At 39.1% G+C, this 24,837-nt stretch overlaps 1 protein-coding gene across 2 annotated transcripts; it reads right to left on the minus strand.

Annotated features, from left to right (window-relative positions):
• Positions 1–358: 358 nt before the first annotated feature.
• LOC146371527 (triadin-like) lies at positions 359–24,136 on the minus strand. Of its 2 annotated transcripts, XM_084954097.1 has the most exons (6): positions 23,771–24,136; positions 15,018–15,216; positions 11,019–11,060; positions 2,906–2,953; positions 990–1,139; positions 359–546 (listed from the first exon to the last, which is right to left on the minus strand). In XM_084954097.1, the coding sequence occupies exons 2-6, from the start codon at positions 15,202–15,204 to the stop codon at positions 524–526; spliced, it is 450 nt and encodes a 149-aa protein (XP_084810223.1). In that variant the 5' UTR covers positions 15,205–15,216; positions 23,771–24,136; the 3' UTR covers positions 359–523. The 2 variants fall into 2 exon arrangements, with proteins under 2 accessions (XP_084810223.1, XP_084810224.1); XM_084954098.1 differs by lacking the exon at positions 11,019–11,060.
• Positions 24,137–24,837: the final 701 nt, after the last annotated feature.

The following is a 24,837-nucleotide window of genomic DNA, read 5'->3' on the forward strand; positions in this document are numbered from 1 at the left end:
AACAAGCACTTGGAAAGACGTGCTCCAACTCACGAGTCCTGGTAAAAGGGCCAGAGTTATGGGTGCTCGTGTCAAGGCATAAAATCAAAGGCAGAGATACTCGTGAGCTGTTGTAATGCTGGACGCATGAGAGGTGACTATCTTTTGTTAAAGAGCAATAAATTCCTTTTTGGATGTTGCAATGGTGGAGGTGGAAGCCAGGAGTGTTTCATTTCATTACCTTACATTTTGTCATTTTATGTCTCCATGGTAACACAGGGAAGATGTAATGTGCCTAAAATTTGATTAAAAAAACAATCTACCTATTTTAGAGCAAATCACAAAAGTCCAGTAACTACAAGCAGAAAAAAAAAGCGCAAAGGTTTCAATTTGGAATCTTTTATTCATCAAATTAAATCATCAGTTACCGCTCAACAACACACAGAAAAAACATTACTGCGATTTAATGTGCAACACTGTAACAGCCGTCTCAACCTTTCTGTCCTCTCTCCTCCAGCTCTGGTTCTTTTCCACTTCCTGTCCTTCAGAGTTCCTCTGAGTGGAAAGCTGATACGCAAGAAACACAGTTCATAAAAATATTAATGTTAAATATTGCCAGATGGTGAGCGACACATACGACAAACTTTCCTTTACATGCATGAAAATAAATGGCTGACATTACCCAGCAATCAGTTTAAGACTGGGTGCATAAAGGAATGATTGTTTGCCTTTTGATTGGCCTTGAACTGTAGCACATCTTTCTGCTGCCATCAGTGTGAATCAGAATGACTTTTAGTTATTTTTGAATCTACGGTAAATGTTTTAAATGCAGTTTTAAATTGCCCTCAGCGGCATGTGTGCACACTTTGTCTATTCATCATAACCCTCTTAGTCAGCTACTGAAAAAGCTAAGCCCTTGATAAAACGTTATGCAGGATGAGCATCGCATGAATTGTTAATAACGGTCAAACAACTGATGGTTAATTTAATGTCAGGTGATGTTTTCTTACATGTGAGGCTTTCGGTTAGATGATGAATACCTTCCTCCTCCTCATCAGGAGCTACCAGACTGGCTGCAAATGCCCACATCATTTCCAGCCAGTCAGTGCTCTCCTGAGGTGAGACTCCAGCAGAGCTTGATTTTATTGGACGAACTCCACCTAAAGCAAAGCAGAATAGAGATAAAGATCTAATGAATAGTATATAACTAAACAACAGAACCTTTCATTTTAATGTGTTATCTGAACTAGAACGGCAAATCAAAGTTTCGCTGGAACGTAACTTTCTCTCAGACAGTGACCGAAACTAAGCACTTTCTAAGCACTCGTCTGCACCAAAAACCATACCACAGTCAAAGTTACTTAAAATCAGCTTTCTTCCTCGTTCAGATGTTCAGTTTAAACTTCACCAGTAGTGATGTGCGGATCGATACTGAAATATTGATTCCTCTGATACCAGTCATTTATGTTCTAGAATCGATTCTCACATTAAAATATCGATATTTTAGTAATTTAGGGTAAATTTGGAGTTTATCATTAACAGAAACACAGTGGAAAGAAACTATATCATTTGGATCATCTACATTGGAAGGGACTCCTCTTCTGCCTTTCATAGTCATGTGCGAAATATGGCTGTATAAATGTGTGGCAGCCCCTTGGCGTGCGCACTTACAACAATGGCTGAGCGTAATTGGAGTTGTTGGACGTGGTTTACATCCACAAACAGCCGAGACGTGGTTTGCGAAAGAAAGAAGAAAGTGAGGTGTTGTGGCAACACCACTAACCTTGTCAAACACCTCAGAGTAAATCATATCACAGAATATGACAAGCATATGTTGAGGTGAACTGAAGAGGAGGAGTGGGATAGGTGATGCTAGGGCGAGACAGACGTCTCTCACGGAGTCCTTTAGTGCTGCAGACAGGCAAGGTGTTCAAATAGCGCACAACTTCAGTTTTTTTATTTCTATATGATGAATTCTGCATTATTAAGTGATAAGAACAAGTAATCTGATGTCCTGTAATCATTATGACACTATAATTTGAGATACAATAAAAGATACAATAAATAAAATAAGCTTTTGTACAAAGTATCGGTATCGGATCAGTATCGTCGATACCACCCTGAATTTTACTTGGTATCGAATCGGAAAGGAAATCAGTGGTATCGCACATCACTATTCACCAGGTTGTCTTGACCGTGTCTACGTGCCTAAATTTGCATGGAATTACCGCTATGTGATTGGCTGATTAGATATTTGCATTAACAAACAGTTCAACAGTTATACGTAATAAAGTGGCCAGTGAATGTTTACTATCCTGTATTTATTTGGACTCTAATAGAGTATCTTTGCTTTCACAGTTCAAAAATAATCCTTAGTTATCTGATCTTGGACTTTGGAAACAAGCTGTTTTAGCTCTTCTCCCTTTAAGAGGGCTTTCCTCTGATTGGCTGTCCATCTCAAGCACTTTTGACCTCACAGTCAGAGCTGTGTGTTCGAATATCCACTCCCACTGATATCGTGTAGAGACCAGAGTTGAAAAACCAAGGTGACAGAGGGTTTAGAGCAGTGTGAAGCCCGCCTGAGCTTTTGGCTCATGGGGATTACAAATAAATAGACTGATGTCATCAACTGTAACTTTGGCCATGTTTAACATCCAAACAGTAAGATTTTATATGACAGACGCTTATATAAGACTTTACCCTATGAAGCTGTTCAAGCTCAAACACTATGATGGGGTTTGTCACAGTTCTGTAAGCCTTGGTTTGTTTTCGCAATATATGCTAGTATACTACGATAGTATACAATATGCTATATAGTATATACTATCTAGCATAGCATAGCATAGTATAGTACACTATGCGACAGGTTTATGTTTTGAATTTGGGTGTTTATGTGATGTATGCTGGCTTAGAAGTCTCTGCTTGCCTCTAGTCCTCATACTTCTCTTCGCAATGGCGGCAGGGGGAGGGAGGCCTGAGGAGGGGAGACACACAAGCACGACATTAACCGAAACTGCATCATATGAAGTACACACAGGACGCATGCTGAGAGGAAAAGGAAGAACACGCACAATAGAAAGATAATCCACAACGAGAGCTGAGAAAAACAACGATCAGCAGCCTTCGTCTCTGCGCCTGACTGCATAGTTCTTGTTTTCAGCCACATATAGCGTTAGATTTACAGCTTTGCCGCTTTAATGCAGCAAAGATGTTAAAGAGAAAGAAAAAAAGCTGCTCCCGAACACAAATCACACTTTCCATTAAAAAAACATTTTTTTTCTCCATGATGCAGAGCACATGCTGAATGAGAGCACAGCGAGAAACCACAGCGGTATTAAATTTGCAGAAATATTAAAACATTCCTGATTAATTTTTACCTGGATTTCCACCCCTGATCTCATCTGCACAAATATAAATAGTTGTGACTCACTAATCTTTCCATTACAAGCACCCTGATACTGGATCTTTAAATCTTTAAGTCAGTAATACACAATTGTTTTTTACCAGTTACCAAAAATGTAAAAGGACTGAATTATTATATAAATGCAGGTAGGTCCTTGACTTGTAACCTTGACTTGTATAGGACCAGAAGTCTTTTTTGAAAACTACAGATATCACTGCCGGGAGATTTGAAAAAGCGTGCAGGTTTACGGTGACTAGCATTGGCTTCATTCTACAGAGCTGGAAGCTTCGTCTATTTTTTACTCCGTCGCCTCTGTCAGTGCGCCCCAGGGTGGCTGTGGCTACAATGTAGCTTCCCATCACCAGTGTGTGAATGTGTGTGTGAATGGGTGGATGACTGGATGTGTAAAGCGCTTTGGGGTCCTTAGGGACTAGTAAAGCACTATATAAATACAGGCCATTTTAAGAATATACCAGAATATACCAGAACTGGCTTTAGCAGGTCACCACTTTTTAGTCAGTTGTCCAATTACTTCTGTTTTCTGTGTATAAATGTGGTTGTAATTCCTAAATAGTTCATAAATCCCTGCAATAAATAAGGACCTAAAATAAAAAAATAAAAAAGTGCACTGTGGTGGCATACAGAGGCAAAAATGGAAAGATAATGACATCGTCACAGCATGAATTTCACTGTAAATTATTTCTTTTATGAATTAAAATCAGATCTGTATTTAAGGTCTGCAGCACGGTGGCACGGTGGTTAGCACTGTTGCCGCACAGCAAGAAGGTCCTGAGTTCAATTCCACCATCAGGCCGGGGTCTTTCTGTGTGGAGTTTGCATGTTTTCCCCGTGTTTGCGTGGGTTCCCTCCGGGTACTCCGGCTTCCTCCCACCGTTTCCATGCAACTCCCATGTGGGGAGAGGTTAATTGGATAATCTAAATTGCCACTAGGTGTGAATGTGAGTGCAAATGGTTGTCTGTCCCTGTGTGTTGGCCCTGCGATAGACTGGTGACCTGTCCAGGGTGTACCCCGCCTCTCGCCCTATGACAGCTAGGATAGGCTCCAGCGACCCTGAAAAGGATAAGCGGAAGCGGATGGATGGATCTGTATTTCAAACAAATAAGCAACAAATGTTAGTGACATAAAAAATAAAAGTTGTCATATTCATGTGATGAAAATATTATTATTATTATACAGACTAATATATAAATGATCTATAAACATATATGCCAGTCTAATACACTGTCCCTTGTTTTATTAATATCTATGTATAACTATTATTCTACACCCTGCCAAAAGTATTGCTTCTTTATATATTATATAGAATTATCAATATTTAATGTACAGTAGATCCACTGTATTCTCTGCAGTCTGCAACCCAGGTATCTGCTCAGTATCAAAATGTGGACCTGAAATATTAAACACTCTGCCTCAACCATAAACTGCTCTACAAGTGTTTTTTTAAAAAACTGATTTATATTTGTTCATCTTGTCAAATCGCCCCCCCCAGAGTCGTCCACAAATTCACTCCACAGGCTGCTATGAACATGGCCCATGGCCCATTGTTGTTTTTTTTTTTACTTTTTTTTTGCACACGCATACACACACACCTTTTTAATTTATTTATTTGCCGATGAATAAAAGATCAAAGAAACAGTGAAGGAGATGAGGTGGGTTGTGTGTATCAAAAATGGTGGGAGTCTCGGCGTCTGATTTTGTCATGTTATTGTTTTAAATGCACGCTGGGTATCATAACAACGACGACCGTGTTTTTCCAAATTGGGTCAAATTGTTCTTTCAAGCTGAAGTCAAGTTTTCTAAATTGGTATGATCTGTCAGGAAACCGAGCCACTGTTTTTCCAGTAAGATATTTTGTTGTTTTATTTTTTGGCGATGATTAAATCTATTAAGATAAAGGTTTGGAGTTGTCAAAGAGGACAGGTCAAGTAGAAGTAAAAACAGAAGGGGATTATGGGATGGTGGATGCATTTTTATTAAGATCAAATATAAGGATTCAATAAGAAGACTTGATGTCTCTGAATTAAAAAATAAATAAATGGAGATTTCAATCAAGCTTACAACGACACATAATTATTAGCAATGAAACCAATGGACTTACCTCAGCTAAAAACATTTATAAAGGGCGACCTCTCCGAGAGGGCCACCAAGGTACCAAATGATACGTATTTTTCTCCAATTGTGTCATTTTAAGGATTACCTTTTTCCACGGGAAATTGGGCGCCGGGTTTCCTACAAATTGCATTTCCAGCTAAACTATTATTCCCATAATGATTGTAATGGTGCTCTGGATTACATTCAGAGGCGGTGTTTTGTTGAATGAATGAAGCATGCCGTCTATTAACGACAAATGCATTAGTTAAACACACATTCAGCTAAATGTTTCCTCGTTACGGTAATAGAAACTGTAATGTGATTTCTAGGTTGGATTACTGAACACGGGCGTGATTAGGTTGCAATCAAATGCTGCACGAGAAGCATTATGAAGACATGACGCTGGAATATTGTTTTCTGCTTCCTCCCCTCTGTGCCTTTTGAACACTTTTTTTTGTCTACTTTAAAGGCTGTTTGTGTGTCACAGCTTCTTTAACTCTTTCTTAAACTGTCCAGTAATTGCTGCTGTGTCTGTTTATTGTTTTACCGAGCTGCACACGTGAGCTTTAAATGACTTTATCTCATGTGCAATCAGCTGATTAAGGCGTGTCCTGTCGCTGTTCTGCCTGAATATATCTGCAAGCAGCCAGATATTAATTCTTATTTTGGCTTCTCTGGTCCTGAAACTATTACCTGTTATTAAGCTGCTAAAAGTCCTTAAAACAAACTGTAATCATATGCTGCCGCTGCAGTGCAGGTGTTTTGCATCTGCCTCTCTGAGGAACATGCGAATTAGCACATTCATCAATACTCTGCATTTAGATAACTGTTGGCTCTGGAGTGCTAAATGGATTGTTTGGATTTTCTCCGTGGATCTCTTTCAGTCTCTCTCTCCCAGGTGGAGGAAGCTTTCTGCCTGCTTCTCGCCCAGTGCGGAGGAGGTGCATAGGCTAATGGAGCCTCATAAAACAACTGATTAATGCACTGACATTTCTTTGATTGGCACTGCAGACACAGAGCCAGAGAGACAGGGAACAGGAGACCAGCTTTCTCCCTTGCTAACGCTCCTTCTCCTTCTTTTGATTGCTGTCACTCTGTCACTCAGTTTCCCTTCCGCTCCACCTTTCTTTGTCTTTCTTTCTTTCTTTCTTTCTTTTCCAATCACATCTCTCTTCCACTTCGCTCCTCTTTAAATCTATTTTCTCTCACGCTCTCACTTTCATGTGCTTATCTTCCGACTCTTTTCTTCTCTCTTTGCTATGTTTTTAGTTTACTGCAGTTTAGCAGCCACATCAAAATGATAAAACACAAAGGATATAAATGAAAAATACAAATTGTGCAACAGAGATTTAAAAAAGGCAACCCAAGGGGCTCTAACAAAAAAAAAAAACTTCAGAAGAAAAGCGCAGAGTTCGAAGAGACAAAAACAAACTGGATAGGAGAAAAGAAATGATACAAGAGAATATTCATTTTTTCTTTCTATCCTTCCTTCCTTCCTTCCTTCCTTCCTCCTACCTGGAATATTCTAAAATTCTTGGGGAGTTTTTGGCTTTGTATTCTGGTTCTGTATTCTTTATTATTTAGTCTTCTGGTTATGGAAATATATTACAATTCCTGTGATTAAGTGGATCCAATGTCCGACACCTGACCTGTAGTTTCCTCCTTGCTTTTGTTGTTGACCCCCCCCCTTTCCCTCCCCTTGGCTTAGTGTAATCCTCTTCTGTGTCTGTCTGTCATTTCCTGTTTTATTTTGATAGTCTGTCGTTTTGTATGCTTTCTGTTTAGTTTTGCTTTCTGTGTCTCATTGGTCGCTTCAGTCTTGTTCCCACCTGTTACTGTTCCCTGTCAATATTTGATCTCATTCTGCTCTTTGTCGTAATCGTCCTCAGCCTGTTTGAGTCCTTCCTCGATCTTTCCCTGCATACTTCTGTTTGTTGGATTACTAGCTCCTGTTATAAGTTTATTTTGTATTTTTTGCAAGGGTTCAGCAATAAAGCTGTTTTCATTTATACTTTTGTCTGCCAAGTCCTGCATTTTGGGTCCTTCCCTGCCTAACACACAGCTGAGACGTGACACCTTTTGCTTTTGCATTTCTCACGCATCTCGGCATTTTTCCATTCCTGTTTTTGTTATTTTTATTTTTTAGTTTCTTCTGAATTGCCTTTGTTATAGAGTATGTCCCTGAGAGTGTGGGGATCTCTGTCTCTCTAATTCCGTATGTTATCCCATATTTTTCGTGCAGTTTTTCTAGATTTCTCTGGTGCAATACTCATATCAGCAACATCATCCTCTCCACTCCTAAAGCAGATATCAAAACAGTCAAGGTATTTCTCATAATGCCGACTCACCTGTGCAAAAGACTAAAACAAAACTTTTTCTTTCTTTCTTTTTTCACGTCAAATTATACAGAGTGAGCGATCACTTTAACTCTGTGAGCAATGAGTAAAAACCCTTTCAGCTTTTATGACCTTTCATTTTTAAGACTTGGACACCAAATGGTTTTACACATTTATCAAAGCCAACTGACTTTGGTCAGAGTGCTGTAAATATTGTGGCCTAAAGTAGAGTTGTAAGTGTTTGGGATGTATTTGAAACTTTACACAATATCACTAGTGAACCTGAGAGCAGCAAAATCCTATATGTGAAAGTATCTTCCTATTATTATTATTCTTTTGACTGCTTCCTTTAGGGGCCTCCACAGCAGATCATCTACCTCTACCTCTATCATCTACCTAGAGTCTTCCTCTGTCACACCAACTCTTTGCATGTCCTCCTTCGCTATGTCCATCAATCTGCTCTGAGGTCTTCTTTTTTTTCCTCCTGCCTGGAAGCTCCATCTTCAACATCCTTTGTATCCTTTATATCCACAATGTCTGGGAGTACCAGGATGGACAGGATTAGAAATGAATACATCAGAGGGACAGCTCAGGTTGAGTGGTTTGGAGAGGCTTGGCTGAGATTATTTGGACATGTGCAGAGGAGGGATGGTGGATATATTGGGCAAGAGATGTTGAAATGGAGCTGCCAAGAGGAAGACTTCATTTCAGTTCCTCAACCTTTTTACTCTACCCTAACCCGTATTATTTGCAGCACTATTACCAAAGTCAGATAGACACCAAATGGTTTTATACATTTAAGTCTTAAATGCTCAAAGGGTTTTTATTCATCGCTCACAAGAGACTGAGTTTGCATATTTTTATATACAGTGCTATGAAAGATGATTTGCCCTGTTCCTGATTTATTGATTTATTTACTTACTTTTTTTTTGTCAGACTTGTTTCATATAATCAAGTAAATTTTAATATTAGACAAGGATAAACTAAGTAAATCCAAAATGCAGTTTTTAATTTCAGGGGGGGAAAGTTTTCCAAGGTTTTTCAAAAGTAATTGCCCCCTAAACCTAATAACTAGTTGTGTCACCCTTGGCAGCAAGAACTGCAATTAAGCATTTGCGATAACTGGCTATAAGTCTTTCACATCGCTGTGGAGGAATTTGGCCCACCATTCTTTCCAGAATTGTTTAATTTGAGCCAGACTGGAAGGTTTGGGGACAAGGTATTTATGTCTGCAGCTCAATCAGATTTGAACCCAGACTTTGACCAGGCCACTCCACAACCTTCATTTTGTTTTTTTGAGCCATTCAGAGGAGGACTTGCTGCTGTGTTTCGGATCATTGTCCTGAGTGTGCATGAACTCCGGAGCAGGAACTTGTGGCCAGACATTTCCATCAGGAGTTTGGTTGAGAGTAGAATTCATGTTTCCATCAATATGGCAAATCATCCAGGTACCGAAGAAGCAAAGCCACCAGACCATCACGCTACAACCACCATGTTTGACCGCTGCTGTGATATTTTATACCAGTTGTATTGGGACTCAAACCTTCCAAATTGTTGCTTGATGCATTGCTTTTTGAGATATTTTAGCCTCACTTTGTCAGAAAGCTTCTATTTCAATGAAATTTAACTCAGCTTTCCAGTAAGTGCAGTTAATCACAGTTAATTCTTGATTTAGCAACATGGGCAATTACTTTTTCACACAGGGCTACGTGTAGGTTTGGATTCCCCCCCTTGATTATAAACACTTTAATTTGCAAACTGCATGTTGTCTTTACTTGTGTTATCTTTGTCTAATATTTAAATTTGTTTGATGATCTGAAATGCAAAAAACAAAAAACTCTACAACTGTATTTCTTCTTTAATATCCCCAAAATGTCTTGTAGCTGTTTCATTTACACACGCTGTTCTTTGCTGAAATGTTGTGATGGAAGAAAAGCCTTGTGTTAAATTGAGCCCAGTATTTTGTCATTTTTCACCTTGGAAATGTTTGCTTCAAAAACTGAAAGGATGAAAGGGAAAAACTATCATGTACATCCTACATTGAGCTTCTAGAGAATCCCTGTGTACTCCCGTTCTCCGGTCTAGCCCCTCGGCAAAAGGTTTCCTTGACTTATATAAAGATGGGTAACTTTCATAAACAAGTAAACTCTCATTGAAGGACTCTGTTATTGTTCTACGTTAAAATGATCCTGAATTAGCAGTCATGGAAACATGCACCACATTAATCATCACTCACAAAGTCCAGACAAGCATGCAGTACACATGCTGGTTTTTATGCACAACACTAGGAAAGAACGAGGACACGTTGATGGGTAACAAACTAAAGAAAAATAAAAGCTGTGAAAATGATTGGAGAAACTGAAAGCGAGCACTGGGTCACTTAATGCTTTAATTAAAACAGTGGACTTCAGTCAGCACTTCTCAAACCATTTGGGAGGTTCAAGGCCAGGGACAGTGCTCTCCACAATTGCCAAATGAAAACACCAAATGATGAAATGGATTTTGGAGGAGCAGCATTTTAGTAAAGTGCAGGAATGATGTCAAGGAGCACTGAGTCTATTCTGGACGCTTGTGACAGCCAAATACCTTTCTGTCCTTCATTTCCTTTAATTTGCCACCCATCCGTGGGCCTTGATAAATGCAGACTCTTTGCGCTTGGTGACAGAACAGAACAAGACTGAATTCCAGTGAATCTAAAGTAAATTAACAAAGGCTTGACATCAGGGCAGATCGACACTGTGTGCCTTAAGCTTAAAGAGCGAGTAAAATAACCGTTTGTTCTCCAAACAGACTGACTGTCTGGAGTCTGTAGGTGCTTTAGTCTTTAAGACTTGTTTCAAATACATTTTAAGAGGCATGTAAGGGCAATCATCCCAATCTGACCACTGGGATCAGTGGATTCATTAATGTGGGTGAAAATGTACATCGTTTTAGATGGAGGTTCATTTGTTCTGCAAGCGAGATTTGGGAAATCCAGAATGTAAAAAGCTATTATAGCTTATTAGCCTCTTAAAAAATTGAGATTTAGTGTCGATTTAACCGTTAAAGGTGAAAGTCAAAGCCTCCGAACTAAAGAAAAACATGCTGAGCAAAAATCACATCTATCCAGATTTGACTCTGGACAACTGCAGTCAACACTCTGAAAGCAAGCGGAGCAGTCAAACAGTGTTTTTGCTGTTGGTTTTACCAGGAGGTAAACACACGGGGTCGTCACAGTATGAGGTGTAGTCTTTGGATGGGATGGCAGGTGATTGACAGCATGAGCATGGAGGGGAATTGGAGGGGCGGGGTGGAGTGGAGTGGGGTAAAGAAAGGGGAAAAGTGAGGAGAGGAGTTAGAGATGAGTGTGTTGGATGTGTGAGGCAGGCCTATCCTTACGCTGTAGGATAGTGAGGGTGATGTGTAGTAGCAACCGGTGGGAGAGTAGAATAGATAGAAGGGTCACTATGTTGCTGTTGTACATGGAAAGAAAGGGAAGCTCAGTTGCAGTTTGATATTTAACTTTCAGTTATTCTTGGCTTATTTAAGTTTGCCAAGAGTTAGTTATTATTCTTTTATGGCTTCAAAAAACTTCAAAAAAGAGCAAAAGAATGTACCAGTAGGTATAGAAAGAAAAAATAAAGAAATCCAAATCAATTCTTTTTATTTATTTAGGGGACGTTTACTCTACCTACAGCCTTTTTTTGCATTTTTCTTCCACAGCCAGGTGCTGCTTATAAAATGCACTTAATTAATTTATCATCAGCAAGTGTTTTCACTTTGATAAAAGCAGAAGTTTTGACAGTTTGCCGGTTTGGAGCATTCAGGTGTGTTAACACATTGCCAAGGAGGAAAGACAACAGCAGGGATCTTACAGAGGCAGTTGTTGCCCATCAGTTGGTAAAGGGTTATAAGGCCATTTCCAAACAATTTGAAATTCAGTATTCTGCGGTGCAAAAGAGGCTTCACAAGTGGAAAACATTCAAGGCAGCTGCCACGCTTCCCAGGAGGGGACATTTCAGCAAATTAACCCCAAAGGTCTGATCGTGTTCAGAGAAACGGCAACAAACCAAAGAGCTCATCTCAGACTTTACAGGCCTCAGTTAGCATGCTAAATATTGAAGTTCATAGCACTAGAATTAGAAAAAGACTGAAAAAGTATGGCTTGTTTTGAAAGACTTCAAGGAGAAAACCTCTTCTCTCTAAGAAGAACATAGCAGCATGGCTCAGGTTTACAAAGTTGTTTCTGAACAAACCACAAAAGATCTGGAAAAATGTCCTTTGGACACACAAGACCAAGGCAGAGATGTTTGGCCCAAACCAAACACCTCATCAGTAAAAATTTGGGTTTGTTTTTTTAGTCACAGGACCTGGGCACCTTACGTTCACTGCATGGACCATGGCTCCTCTGTATACCAAAGTATTCCGGAGTGGATGTGGGGACATCAGTCAGACAGATAGAGCTTAGCTGAGACTGGGTCAAACAACAGGGCAATGATCCCAAACACAGCACAAAGGCTGATAAAAGAAAAGAATCAAGGTGTTGCAATGGCCCGGTCAAAATCCAGACCCCAACCTGACTGAAATGCTTCAATGGGATCTTAAGAGACTTGTGCATAAAGAAATGCTATAATCATTAATGAATTGAAGCAACGCTGCAAAAAAGGAGCATGAACTAAAACTCCTCCACAACAATGTGAGATGCTGATTAAGTTTTTTAGAAAAAAATTACCTCAAGGGATTCGAGCTAAAGATGGTTCTACAAGTTATTTAATCACGAGATGTAGTGGTTAACGCATTTGTTTGGCAATGAACGGTCACTGGTTTGAGACACAAATCCCCCTCAGGGCTTTGTCACAAAGAACATCCAGTGTAAAATTCTGCCAAATCAAACATGTGGCGGTACCTCCAGTGACAACCCCACAGGACTGCGTACAGTTTGTGTTGCATGTGTCGAATGCCCAGCTGGGACAAATATGAGCAGACTGTTCACATGACCGGCTAGATGAACTAAAGCATAAGACCAAGATGAATGAGATATTAAAAAATGTATAGGGTGAAACTGCAACCCAGCTCCCTTCCACACAATTAAAAGACAATAGTTTCATTATTGAAACTAACACTGTTTCAGAAGAAGCAGACACAAAGTGTACTGGATACAATGATGCTATCAGTGGAAAATAAACACATTCATTTAGACTAAAGGTGTGAATGAAACAGTGTTCATTTCAAGATAAATATCAAACCTGTTATGGATTAAATGCTAATTACAAGTTTACACTGACAATGTTAACATGCATACCAGTGGATTCACCCTAACTGAGTTCTGAGTATTTAATCACCTGGGACAGTATTTAAGGAAATACACTTTTACAGACTCCTGCCTGAGAACTGGATGAGAAGATTGTGAAGCTAAGAATTCAGCTGGTCGATAATTTCCGCTGATACCGGCCAGCTAAAGATACTGGCATCCATGTATGTGAGATACGCTGATATTAAAAAATTTTTGTTTATTTTTATTATTTCACTATGACAATGTGCATTAATATGTGCATGAAAACATTTTTAAAACATCAGCATTAATAATCTGAAATGAGGGCAAACCCTAAAATACAATCTGGGTCAGACTCTAAAGTCTTATCCTGACATTTATATCCAATAATTAAGAAGTGACATCCTTAGCTTAGCTTAAAGAAACGTGTCCAAACAGCTCTACTTGCCAGTAATTACTTAAAATAACACTTTAACGTGTTACACTTTGATGTGCTAAAACCGAAGCGTAAAACAAGAATTTGTTGTCTTGTGCTGAGGTTATTTTTGACACAACCAGTTGCCAAGCAATCAGCTGCTGCTGCTGCAGGAAGTTGCTGATCTGAGTCAAGAAAATTCACCAAATAATCCTCTCTGAAAATGGCAGTTTCTCAGTTAGAGAATTTGTTTCTTTTTCCAGGAATAAACACTAAAGATATGACGTAGGAAACAGTGAATTTTAGAAATGAGTTTAAAGTGTTTTTTCCTTCCAAACACTTTTTGTTTTTTGCTAATAAAAAGAAGCATCAAGAAGGGCATAAAAATATGCCAACCTCTCTGGCGGCTTCTTGTCAATAAAGAAGCGGCTGGAATTTGTTTTTGCCTTTTTGAGAATGAATTCAAAGTGAAAGCAGTGTAATGTTCAGCTCTGCACCGCCCTGTCTCCGTGCTATATTATTGTGATTTACTGCAATGGACGTTTATATATAAATATATAAATTAACAGCTTTCTACAGATTTGCAAGCCTTAAGCAGAACTGAAAATGCTTAAGCAGAGATCTTCACTGTTGCATTCACTTCAATCAGCAGTGTGGTTGTGATCTCAGGGAAATTCATTTCCTGTTATCTCATGACAATGAAGCAATTAAAGCCGGATCAAAGCTAACAAAATGTGATTACTCGAGACAATTAAGTCATGAAATGGAGATAAAGGGATTAAAAAAATATATGAGAAAACAAAGCTGCTCCCCGTTTGTGTAATGTGGCAACAGCCGATGCGCAGGATTCCACTGATGTCCACATTAAGCAGGTTATTAAATGAATCATTTTACTTTGTACGGCTCAATGCTGTAATCAACCCCTGTGACTCCATTATTAGTATGCATGTTAACACCAGAACGCACCCTTTCGATCCATTCTACGGCCGTATGAGTGATATTTAGGAGGAAATGAGGAGCTACTGCCCTGATAAATAAGCTAAGAAAATGGTAGACTAATTAATGTTAAAGTTTAACTGAGTATGTGAACAGGAGGGAATGCATTCGCTAAACCAGTGTGTGTCAAGAAGATGGGAAACACACCTCCCGTTACTCTGAACAGAACTGGCATTAAAGCAAAACACACACATGTCGAGGCACATGTGGTGAAAGCAACAAGGAGATGGTGTGTGTCCCATAGTTTGACTCGGTGAAAATGATGTCCACTTTTGAAGTTTGCTTCAAAAATGTCTGAAGTCTTGTTGGAAAATGCTCGGATGAAATATGGAAGTGTGAAATGTGGAAAATGGGTGATTGATGAGTGGAAGGAAAGTGTCATTAGGCATTATAAAACATTACAAACACATCATGATAACAGTTAATAATAAAATATAATAATAAACAGTTAAATAATAAAATTATGAGAATAAAATGCTGAATTAAGTTTGGGATTTTTAAGAAGAAAAGTAAACAGCCGTTACCTGCCAGAGTTTTATAATCGAGCAGATCAAACAAAACGATAGCTACTGCTGACCACGTGATGATAAGGGCCACGACCATCAGCCAGGCCATTGGTGAGGTGAACGTTAATATGACATCATCCAGAAATGTCCTCTGATTGGGCCGAGATGGAGAGGCCACCTCCCTGACACTGGTCTGACTGCTCATTGGTGAAGATAGCTGGGAGCAGAGGGAGACAGGAGAAGGAAGGAGATGGAAACTTGAGTTTGGAGGGGGTCTGGGCATTGAAATACTTGCAAGAATGTTTAAAAAATTAAAAGCATCACTGCAAGACCCATTCAGTGTAAAGTTACTGAATCCCCGACTGATTACTGAACAATATTGGCCTGTGCATTGGCAATTTTGCACACAATATAATATAATTTTATATAAAAATGCATTCTTAATGTCGTATCATTATAATAGTGCTGAACTAACACACTTTATATTTTGACTCAATTCTTTATTTAATTTATTTTTTAATGCCTGTTATTTATTTATATTAATTTAATGTAAGTTTTGTTTGTTAATTCGTGAAGAGTACTTATACAGTACTTTCATTGCTCAGTGTAACCATTGTGTTTTGCAGTGTACATGACAATAATTTTTTTGATTCAGTCATTTGTTATTTATTGGCAAATTACAATATATGTGTGAGTCCTAGCTAGGCTTTCTGGATTGTAAGAATACATTACAATAGTGAGAAATCCAGTGATTCATTCCAGCATGGCATGAATAACATGTCAAATAATTTCAATTTCATGTTTTTTTTTATTTATTTATTTTAAGAATAAGTCGGGCATAATTTCATTGAGACAATGCTGATGAGTTATGTTTTTTGGGGCACTACAGTATAAAACACGATTAGTTTCCAGAACTTGAAAAAATTATGCAAACTTGCTGCCTTTGAATAACTAAGTACAGCTCGTTTAAGGTGACTAAGTTAGGGCATTATATTCAAGAGAAGATAAACAGTTCTTCAGCGATTCTCTCCAAACTCTGGCTAAAAGTAAATGTAAATAGCACTACTGTGATACTATTTAACATAGATTTGCAACAAATTGCTTCTTTTAAGTGTAAAGTGACCATGACAAGCTTGAAACATGAGTTCAAGTGCACTGCAATTTAAGGAAACACAGGAAAATAGAAAAATGCTGAGAAAGCCTACAAAACTCAACAGAAGTGTTTTTGGGGGGAAGCAATAATGTGACGGACCAGCTGCAGAATGATAGAAATGGAAACATTAGAATGATGACACACTTAAACAAAGTGTGAGGGAGAAAAAGATGTGGATAATGTCTGTTGTTTTAATCACACGACTCATATAATACTGTAGATACATGTTTGCTGTTAGCCTTTTACTGTTAGCTTGTCACTTATGCAGCACTGTAACATTATTGTCTCCACAAAAACACTTCTGCTGTATTTTGTAGGGTGTTTTTATTGTTTTGTTTTCCTTTTTGTGAAGCATTTTTTTTCTATTCCAGTCGTGTTCTATTCATATTTTATATATTTATTTTATCTTTTATTATCTGCTTGCATTTTCTTAAGTTGCAGTGTGTTTGACCTCTCAGGGCCACCGTAGAATGCATTGAAATAACAATCAAAAATATGGCTGAAGAAGAGGGAGTTTTGTTAAATAATAATATAATAAGATGTACATATAAGTGTATCCATAAATATTAAGTGATGACAAAACCATTACCTAGTTAACGCTCAGTTCTAGCTTACTTACCGACTGTAGTTTACCAAAAAAGTTTCTTCTGTGACTTAAGTTAGGGTAGTTTTCCTAAGAGGCGTCCAAGGTTTTAAAGCAAACAGAAACAAATAATCTGATATTAAATGACAATTAGCATTAAAACAGATGTTTCAAGCATTTTAAAAACCACACAAACCTCTGGAGGGCTAAATGTTTTGTGGTCCTGAACTAAGAGTGAATGCTGGTTACAGGAGTTGCTTAGTGTGTTATGTGACATTGTGCAGATATGTTACCACCACAAATTCACTGCACCCACACTGTCAATTTGTGCTTAATATAACAGAGTAACTGGCACGTCTGTGGCATTGATGTTAGCAGCTCAATGCGCAGCAGGTGTTTATTTATGCAGCATTTTGTTTTTCTACGTCAGGATGAACACAAGCTGCATGAGGAGAGGGGCAGAGCCACAGAAAGACGAGGAAGAGAGAGACAAACAGAAGAGATAAGACGATTACATCCCCGCTCCAAAATCGGCGCTTCAAGACAAATTACTTCTCTAAACAAAGTTTTCATCACTGTATGGCAGCGGGGGCCGCGCTCCAGTAACATGATTACATGCCCGTGTTAGGTTGTTTGTGTTCATTATGTGGTGCTTGGGATGATTCTTTTTTTCTCTCCCCTCTTTCTGCGCCTGCCTCTCACACGGCGTATCTGCTAATATGAAAGGAGAGATTTGAAGAAACTGCTCTGTATCCTTCTCTTTAATTAGACTCTGAAGGATGCAGATCCATGTGAGTGCTGCGTGCTTTGTGCAGGTCTGGTTTAAGCATTCATTATGAAAGTCTCATTAAGAGAATCAGCTGCTGTTTCTCACCTTTGATGCCAATTAATTTAAACTCAGTATAGAGTGGTGACAATGTTTTTGCTGTCCTCTTATTACATAATGAATGTACCGCAAGGCAAAATGCATACCCATGTTATTTCTCCACTTTCTTCTTCTGATGAGTTAAACCCAGTCATGTGGGTATCTGGGCTACATTGTACTCTATAAAGTAGCAGCTATTATTTCTTGATATTTTGCAAAGAAAATGGGAAACAGGTGCTCTGATGTATTGAAGCATGTGTAGACATTTGTGGAAATACTGTATATAAGGCAAACTGGACAAATCTAATGGGCTTGAAAGTCAAGATTTAGTATGACCACCTTTGTCCTTCTCCAGGCTTCTTTAAGGAGATTCAAAGCTGTTCTTTGGATGTTGGCTTCCTTTTGTTCTGTTCTCTGTCAAGATCATCCCAAACTGCTTCACAAACTTTGAGGTTTGGGCTCCGAGGTGGCCAATCCATGACCGATAGTGTTATATTGTGTGTTCTTTTATCCACTTTTACTGCATTGACAGCGTGTTTCGGATCATTGTCATCCTAAGAAAGTGAAGCCATTTCCAACTCGACAGTTTCTAAAGGGTATTGCATGATGGATTGAAATCCAGCAACAAACTCCCCAACACCACAGGCTCTAATGCAGCTCAAAACCATCGCAGAGTCTTCATCCTATTTTCCATGCTAATGACGGTTGTGATCTCACTGTTGGACCTCCCTCCTGACCTGGCGATTTGAACCAAATATTTCAACTTTGGATGAATCAGTCTGTTGATTTTCAGTCCAGTTCTTCTGTAATTTAGCATACCTCTGCCTTTTCTCCCTATTTCCTTTCCTTAAGAATGGTTTTTTTGACAGCCATCCCTCCACTGAGAGCCATTTCTGATGGCTTTGACAAACAGAAGGTGGATCAACTGAAGGTCCAGATGCATCTATCAGGTCTTGTTTAAGACCTGAGACTTGAAGATACTGTTCATCAGCTGTTTGTAGGCCTGCCTTCTTTTGTGCTTCACTTGACCAGTTTCCTTAATTTTTTTTAAGCGCATAGTGCACGCCATGCGATAGGCTGCAAATAACAAAGTTCTTAAAGATCCAATTTAAAATTGGTTCTTTGCTCAGTTGTCTGTTCTGTGCAGGCAGAACACTGATTCATCTGTTGAGTTAGGTGCCTTTTTTTTTTTTTTGCTTGAATGATTCACAGGTCAGTGTTAAGTGGACACACACCATGCTGCAATATATCAAGTCTCAACTAACAGCTCTTTGAGAATCACCTTGTTTGTACAAAAATAATATGTCACGGCTGTGCTATCTTTTACATTTTTCACACATTCAATTCTTTCAGCATGGGGTTCACGAAGTAAAATGTTAAGATTCGGTAGCTGGTCTCGGGCTGACCTTTCTTTTGCAGCGTTCAGTTAACAAGTTGCAAAATCAATTTAACATAATTCTACCCACTCACACCCTAATGCACATTTGTGTGTTCGTCTGATTCGAGAAAGCTGAGCATTGATCTGGTGAACAACAGCTGCCGTCTGTGTTATTTCAGAAGCTGAGCTGAAAGCGCGTGCGCGTGATGTAAAGGCCGACCATTGATCAAGCAAAGCCTTGGCAACAGTTAGTCAGGCCAACATATTGATTTGCAGCAGGTAAAACAGCAACAATGTTACAATGACAGAAGGACTGGAGAGCGGTCAAAATCTCCTGCAGCAGGTAGAGGGGAAAACCTGCACAGTGCAAAGATCCACTTCACTGTTCTGCTCCTAAATGTATTAATTAAGTTTATTTCCTCTGTGTTTGAAAGTTTCTGTCAAACTGTGTGTCACAGTCTGCAACCTTTTCCCTTTTAATTTTCCTCACTTGCTTTGGTTTATTTCCTGAATTAGACTTAAACGGGACCTGTTTGCTCATTTTTAAATTCAATAACATTATTCTTGGACTCAACTAGAACAGCTTTGTATGACCCTGATATTTAGATTCATATGCATTAGTTTAAAATGAGTATTCACCACTGCAGCAGTGTATAGAGTCGTGGTATATAGTCTTTGAATGATAAGGTTTCATATACAGTATGAGGACTTTGTTAAAAAACTAGGTGATCCTTAGTCAGGTCTTAAAATGATGTAAATAAAACAGATGAACAACAACACATGACATATTCCACCGTGTCATTATTTACTGAACCAACACTAAACCTCACTGCAGGAGCAGTGAGTGAAAAACCAAGTACACCCTGACTGCTTCCATAGGAATTAAGTAACAGTCACTAATAAATGCACTTGATTAATTGTCCATCAGCAAGTGTGAGCACCTCTATAAAAGCAGATGTTTTGGTAGTTTGATGGTCTGGAGCATTCAGGTGTGTGTTAACATGAGGCCAGGGAGAAAAGACAACAGCACTGGTCGTAAAGAATTAATTGTTGCGGCCGATCAATGTGGGAAGGGTTATAAAACAATTTCCAGGCAATTTGATCTCCATCGTTTTACTGTAAGAGAGATCATTCACAAGTCAAAGACAGTTTCTCATCTTCAATGAAGTGGACAAAAAGCTGAAAAGCTACATCTCAGACTCTACGAGGGTCAGTTATTCCCAGGAGAACATGTTTTGGAACATGGCAGCATGGCTTAGGTTTGTGAAGCTACATCCTAACAAACCACTTCTGAACTTCTGTAACAATCTGTCTTTTGACAGATGACACTAAAGCGGACATGCTTGACTAAAATGTACATCGCTGAACATTGATGAACACCAAACAGAGCGTTCCAGCACAAACACGCCACACCAACTGTCCAGCATGGTGGTGGAAAGGTGATATTTTGGGTTTGTTTTCCAGCCAAAGGACCTGGTCACTTTGCAGTTATTGAGATAACAATGACCTCCTCTATATACCAAATTATTCTAGATTCAAATACGAGACCATCCATAGGTCGGACAAAGCTTGGTCCACACTGGGTCACTGAGCAGGAAATACGGTGGCCCTGGGAGGCCAAACGGACTGCAACTTAAGGAAACACCAGCAATAAGAAAAACGCTGCAAAAGCACACAAAACACAATGGAAATAGGAAAAACTTTTTTAAAGAATGGCACACCCAAAAATAACTAAAACTACATCACCACAGACAACTGTAGATGCTGGAAAAGACTTTCCAAAAGGTATCTCTTGTAATGTGGAAACAATATGGATTTGAGAACATCAGAGGGACAGCTCAGGTTGAGTGATGTAGAGATAAACTTGGTCTGGTCTGGGCATGTAAGAAGGAGGGACAGTGGATATATTGGGGAATGGATTTTGAACATGGAGCTGCCAGGCAAAAATGGGAAAAAAGGAAGACCACGGAGAAGATTCATGAATGTGGAGAACATGCAGAAGGCTGGTGTAGCAGAGGAGGATGCTAGGGATAGGGTGAGGTGGAGGAAGATGGTCAGCTGTGGCAGCTAAAGAAAGAAGAAAGAAGAAGAAAATAGCTGAGGCGACTGCACAGTTCTGCCAGCATGTATAATACATCTTGGTTACCATACCCAATTAATACAGCAGACATGAATAATAATTTACACCAACTGGGAAAAGCATTCAGAAGATAAAGAAACTGCTTTCATAACAACAAATTGTTTTTGAACATTTCTGATCTGAGAAATGCACCAAAGAGAAAGAAATGTAATGCACTCTGCGTGTATATATACGCCTTCAAATACAGACGACCCAGCCCACCTGCTGTTACCCTCGAGCTCTGAGCTTGATCCGCACTCACACACACAATGGCCAACTGGTGCTGCTGCCTCCTCCACGACAAAGGAATGAGCAGAATTAGAACAATGTGGGTGCCGACAACTAACTGGCAAATGAAAGGGCAAATGAAAGACAACAACAGCTTGGTCAAAACTCTGAGTCACCGAATGCTGTAAGGAGGAGTCAGCACAGTACTGCTTACAAAGTAAACTTGCTAGTAATGTTTCCAGTTTTGAGCTGCTTTTATTTCACCGTCAAATGACGGTTTGTTTCATCAGGAAAGCCCAGATGTTCATGAGTGTGAATGCAGAGCTTTTACTTGTAGGGCAGGGTTTTGTTTTGTTTTTTGCATTATTGTCCTCGTTACTTTGATATACAGCACCAAATACAACCCAAACCACTGATAAATGCTTGTTATCAGGATGATAAGTTCCTAAAATTATCATGGATTTACTGCATGGAGGTGAAAATATATTTGCACATGTGGTTCAGTTTCTGGGCACGATAAATGAAGAGTTATTTATATGTGAGTCTTTTCTCTTTATTCTATTTTACAAGTTATTTGATGGCACAGAGGAACAGGAAAAAGAGTAAAGCGTGAGAAAAAAGAAAGGCAATTGTTTCAACATCAGAGTTTCCCCACCTGGGGTTCAGGACCCCCTATGGATATGAAGACATGTTAGAGAGACCCCAAGAAAGAAAGAAAGGGGAATATATCTTTTTCCTTTCTTTTGGAAATTTCGATTCTTTGAACTCTGCAGGCTTTAAAAAATAACACACGCAGCTCCATTTTAAGGGGGTCACAAGTGAAAAGGGTTGGTAGGCACAGGTTTAACGGGGGCATAAAGGATGAATTATGGTCCTAACAACAGTGCTGAGCAAAAAGTTGCTTTTTCACTAGATTTTGTGCTGACAGTGGTTGTGGTTTTCCATCTTTGCCAACTGCTAATTTCAAAGCATAGTACATTTAGGACACTTTATAGTTTTTAGACATGTTGGTTTTGGAATTGCAGGTAAGTGCTCAATATCATTACATCCATGTAGAAAGAGAGCAACTGGTCATCATATAGAATTAAGTCATGAAGGAGAAATTTAATGTAATTTTACTTGCAGTCCTAGTACCAGACCGTTTTCACAAAGTTTGTTATGTTTGTTGAGCCACTTAACACTGACAATGAATCATTCAAGGATCAAAAAACACCTCAGTAAAAGGATGAAGCAATGTTGTGTCGACCTATAACAACAACTTAGCAAAGGACCAATTTTAATGTGTCTCTTTAGGCACTTTGTTAGTAGAAGCCTGTTAGAAAAATGCAGTTTGTTTGCATTTTTTCATTGAAACTACAGAAAATGACAAAGATAGCACAGTCTGACAGATATATGAGAGTATTTTTGTACCAACAAGGGGACTCCCAAAGAGCTATTACCTGAAAACTTGCTATATCTCTGCATGGTGTGCAGTTTGTCCTTAATAGATTTGAGGAAACTGGACAGGTGGAGGACAAGAAAAACTATCACGAGTAAAATCTGTCTACAACAGAGAAACAGTATGTCAAAGTCATGCCCTTAAGAAATAGGAAAATATCCAGCAAAGACCCAAAACAGGACCTGAGAGATTAATCTGGGGCTTCAGTTGATCCATCTACTGTTCACTGAATCCTGACCAGAAATGGTTTCAGTGGAAGGGAGACTATCAAGAAACAATTCTTAAGGAAGTGAATTAGGGAGGAATAAGATTTAGAGTGAAAATCAGTGGTAACAGGTCCCAAGGAGTGGTAAACCCAGCCATCAGTAAAACATGATGGAGGCTCTGTTATGATTTGTGGCTGAAATTTGTTTGGTGAAGGTGAAGAATCCATGACTGATAGTGTTCATTGTTTGTTTTTCTATCCAGCTGTGGCACGATCGCCAACACCAATGAAATGCTGTTCGTTAACTTATCAGAACCAATCACCATCAAACTGAGTACCATCAGATTTTGATACCACCTGGAAAGCATCTAAATGGGAGTCTTATAGTCTACACCTCATGTGTGCACATACTTCCCATTTTCCAGCCACACATATTTCCCATTTTCCTATAATTCAAAATTAAAAGGAATGAGGGTTGTCTCCAGACTTTTGCACAGTACTGTAACAGCCACTAATGTCTAATCACAATGTCAAGAACAAATTTTTAAACTGACCCTCAGTTTAAAAGACCATTTGTGGTCCCTTCAAAACCTCAAGAGGAAACAGTGACATAAGAGATATGGCCCAGATGGTTCTCCATGTTATTAATAGCGCCATCTCACTGGCTGTTAGTTACCTAATATCTATTTTAAATGACAATTAAAAAAAGAGTAACTGGGTGGATTGCAAACACTCTCACATTTCTGTTTTGAATTTATTATTTTTATAACTTTTAAAAGAGTGAAATGGATTTTTAAAGTACCTTAGTCTTTGAAGTTGCTGGATGTTCACTGATAATCTTCAGTCCTTCAAGGGCTCTGGGAATGCTGTGTTACCATAGAAACAAGTATGTAACTCCTTGTCAAGTCCTGTTTTTGACCCGAGTCGATTATGAGAAAAGAAACACTCAAATCATACAGCAAAAAAACACATTAAATTGTCTTAAGCGAGATCTCAGCGGGTCTAAAAATACACAAAAACTTTCCCACAAGTGGCGTGAAACTGGGATAAAATCCAAGAAACTAAGTTTTGTGTCCCGAAAAGTTACCAGGGCGAGGTTTCTGAGATTTCAGTGCTGGAGAGAGTGGGACAGAAAGGGAGAGACTGATAGAAAGAAGCAGGGAGACGGAGTTTGACCCACTGAGAGTCACCCAGCCCCTCTGAGGGTCCAAAATAGACAGATAGGGAAGGGAGAGAGGGAGGGAGCAAGGAACGTAGAAAGGGTGTAAAAGGAACAAAAGATTTAAAGAACAAGGAAAAAGGCAGGAAGAGAATACAGTGAAGAAACGAAGGTCTAAAAGTCTCCTACTCACATATCCCAGAAACACAGAGCTTATTAATCACCAGCGAACAGCTGATATTTCATCAGTGTTTCCTCTGAGAGGCCCATTTCCTCACCTCATCTCACCCACACTGACTTCCTAACTGTAAACAAATATAAAGACAATTCCTTTACATCTGCAAATTGAATTAAGTAGTACTATTATGATTAAATGCTTGGTGGTTCCTCGACAAAAGTACATTTTACAAGATTCTCAGGGGTCCAAGCAGATTCACTGTGTGCCCTTGACAAGAACTTCAAGAAAACAAAAGCACTTAAAACTTTAAACTTTCTAAATTTCCGAACCTTTCTCAGACTTACTCCAGGGGAAACATGTTTCCTCCTCAGTGCCCAGGCTTGTCAAATGGAGGTCAAAGTGAAGAGTAAATAAGTGAATAAATACCTAGCTGAGCCCCATGTGAGATTTTAGGCCTTGTCAGACACTGTTTTTTGGAGGCCTAGTTTAAACAAGGATGTGTGTGTGTGTGTGTGTGTGTGTGTGTGCTTGT

This window comes from Perissodus microlepis, chromosome 15 (assembly GCF_051167445.1).
Source record: "Perissodus microlepis isolate ML-2025 ecotype Zambia chromosome 15, ASM5116744v1, whole genome shotgun sequence".
Taxonomy (NCBI): Eukaryota; Metazoa; Chordata; class Actinopteri; order Cichliformes; family Cichlidae; genus Perissodus; species Perissodus microlepis.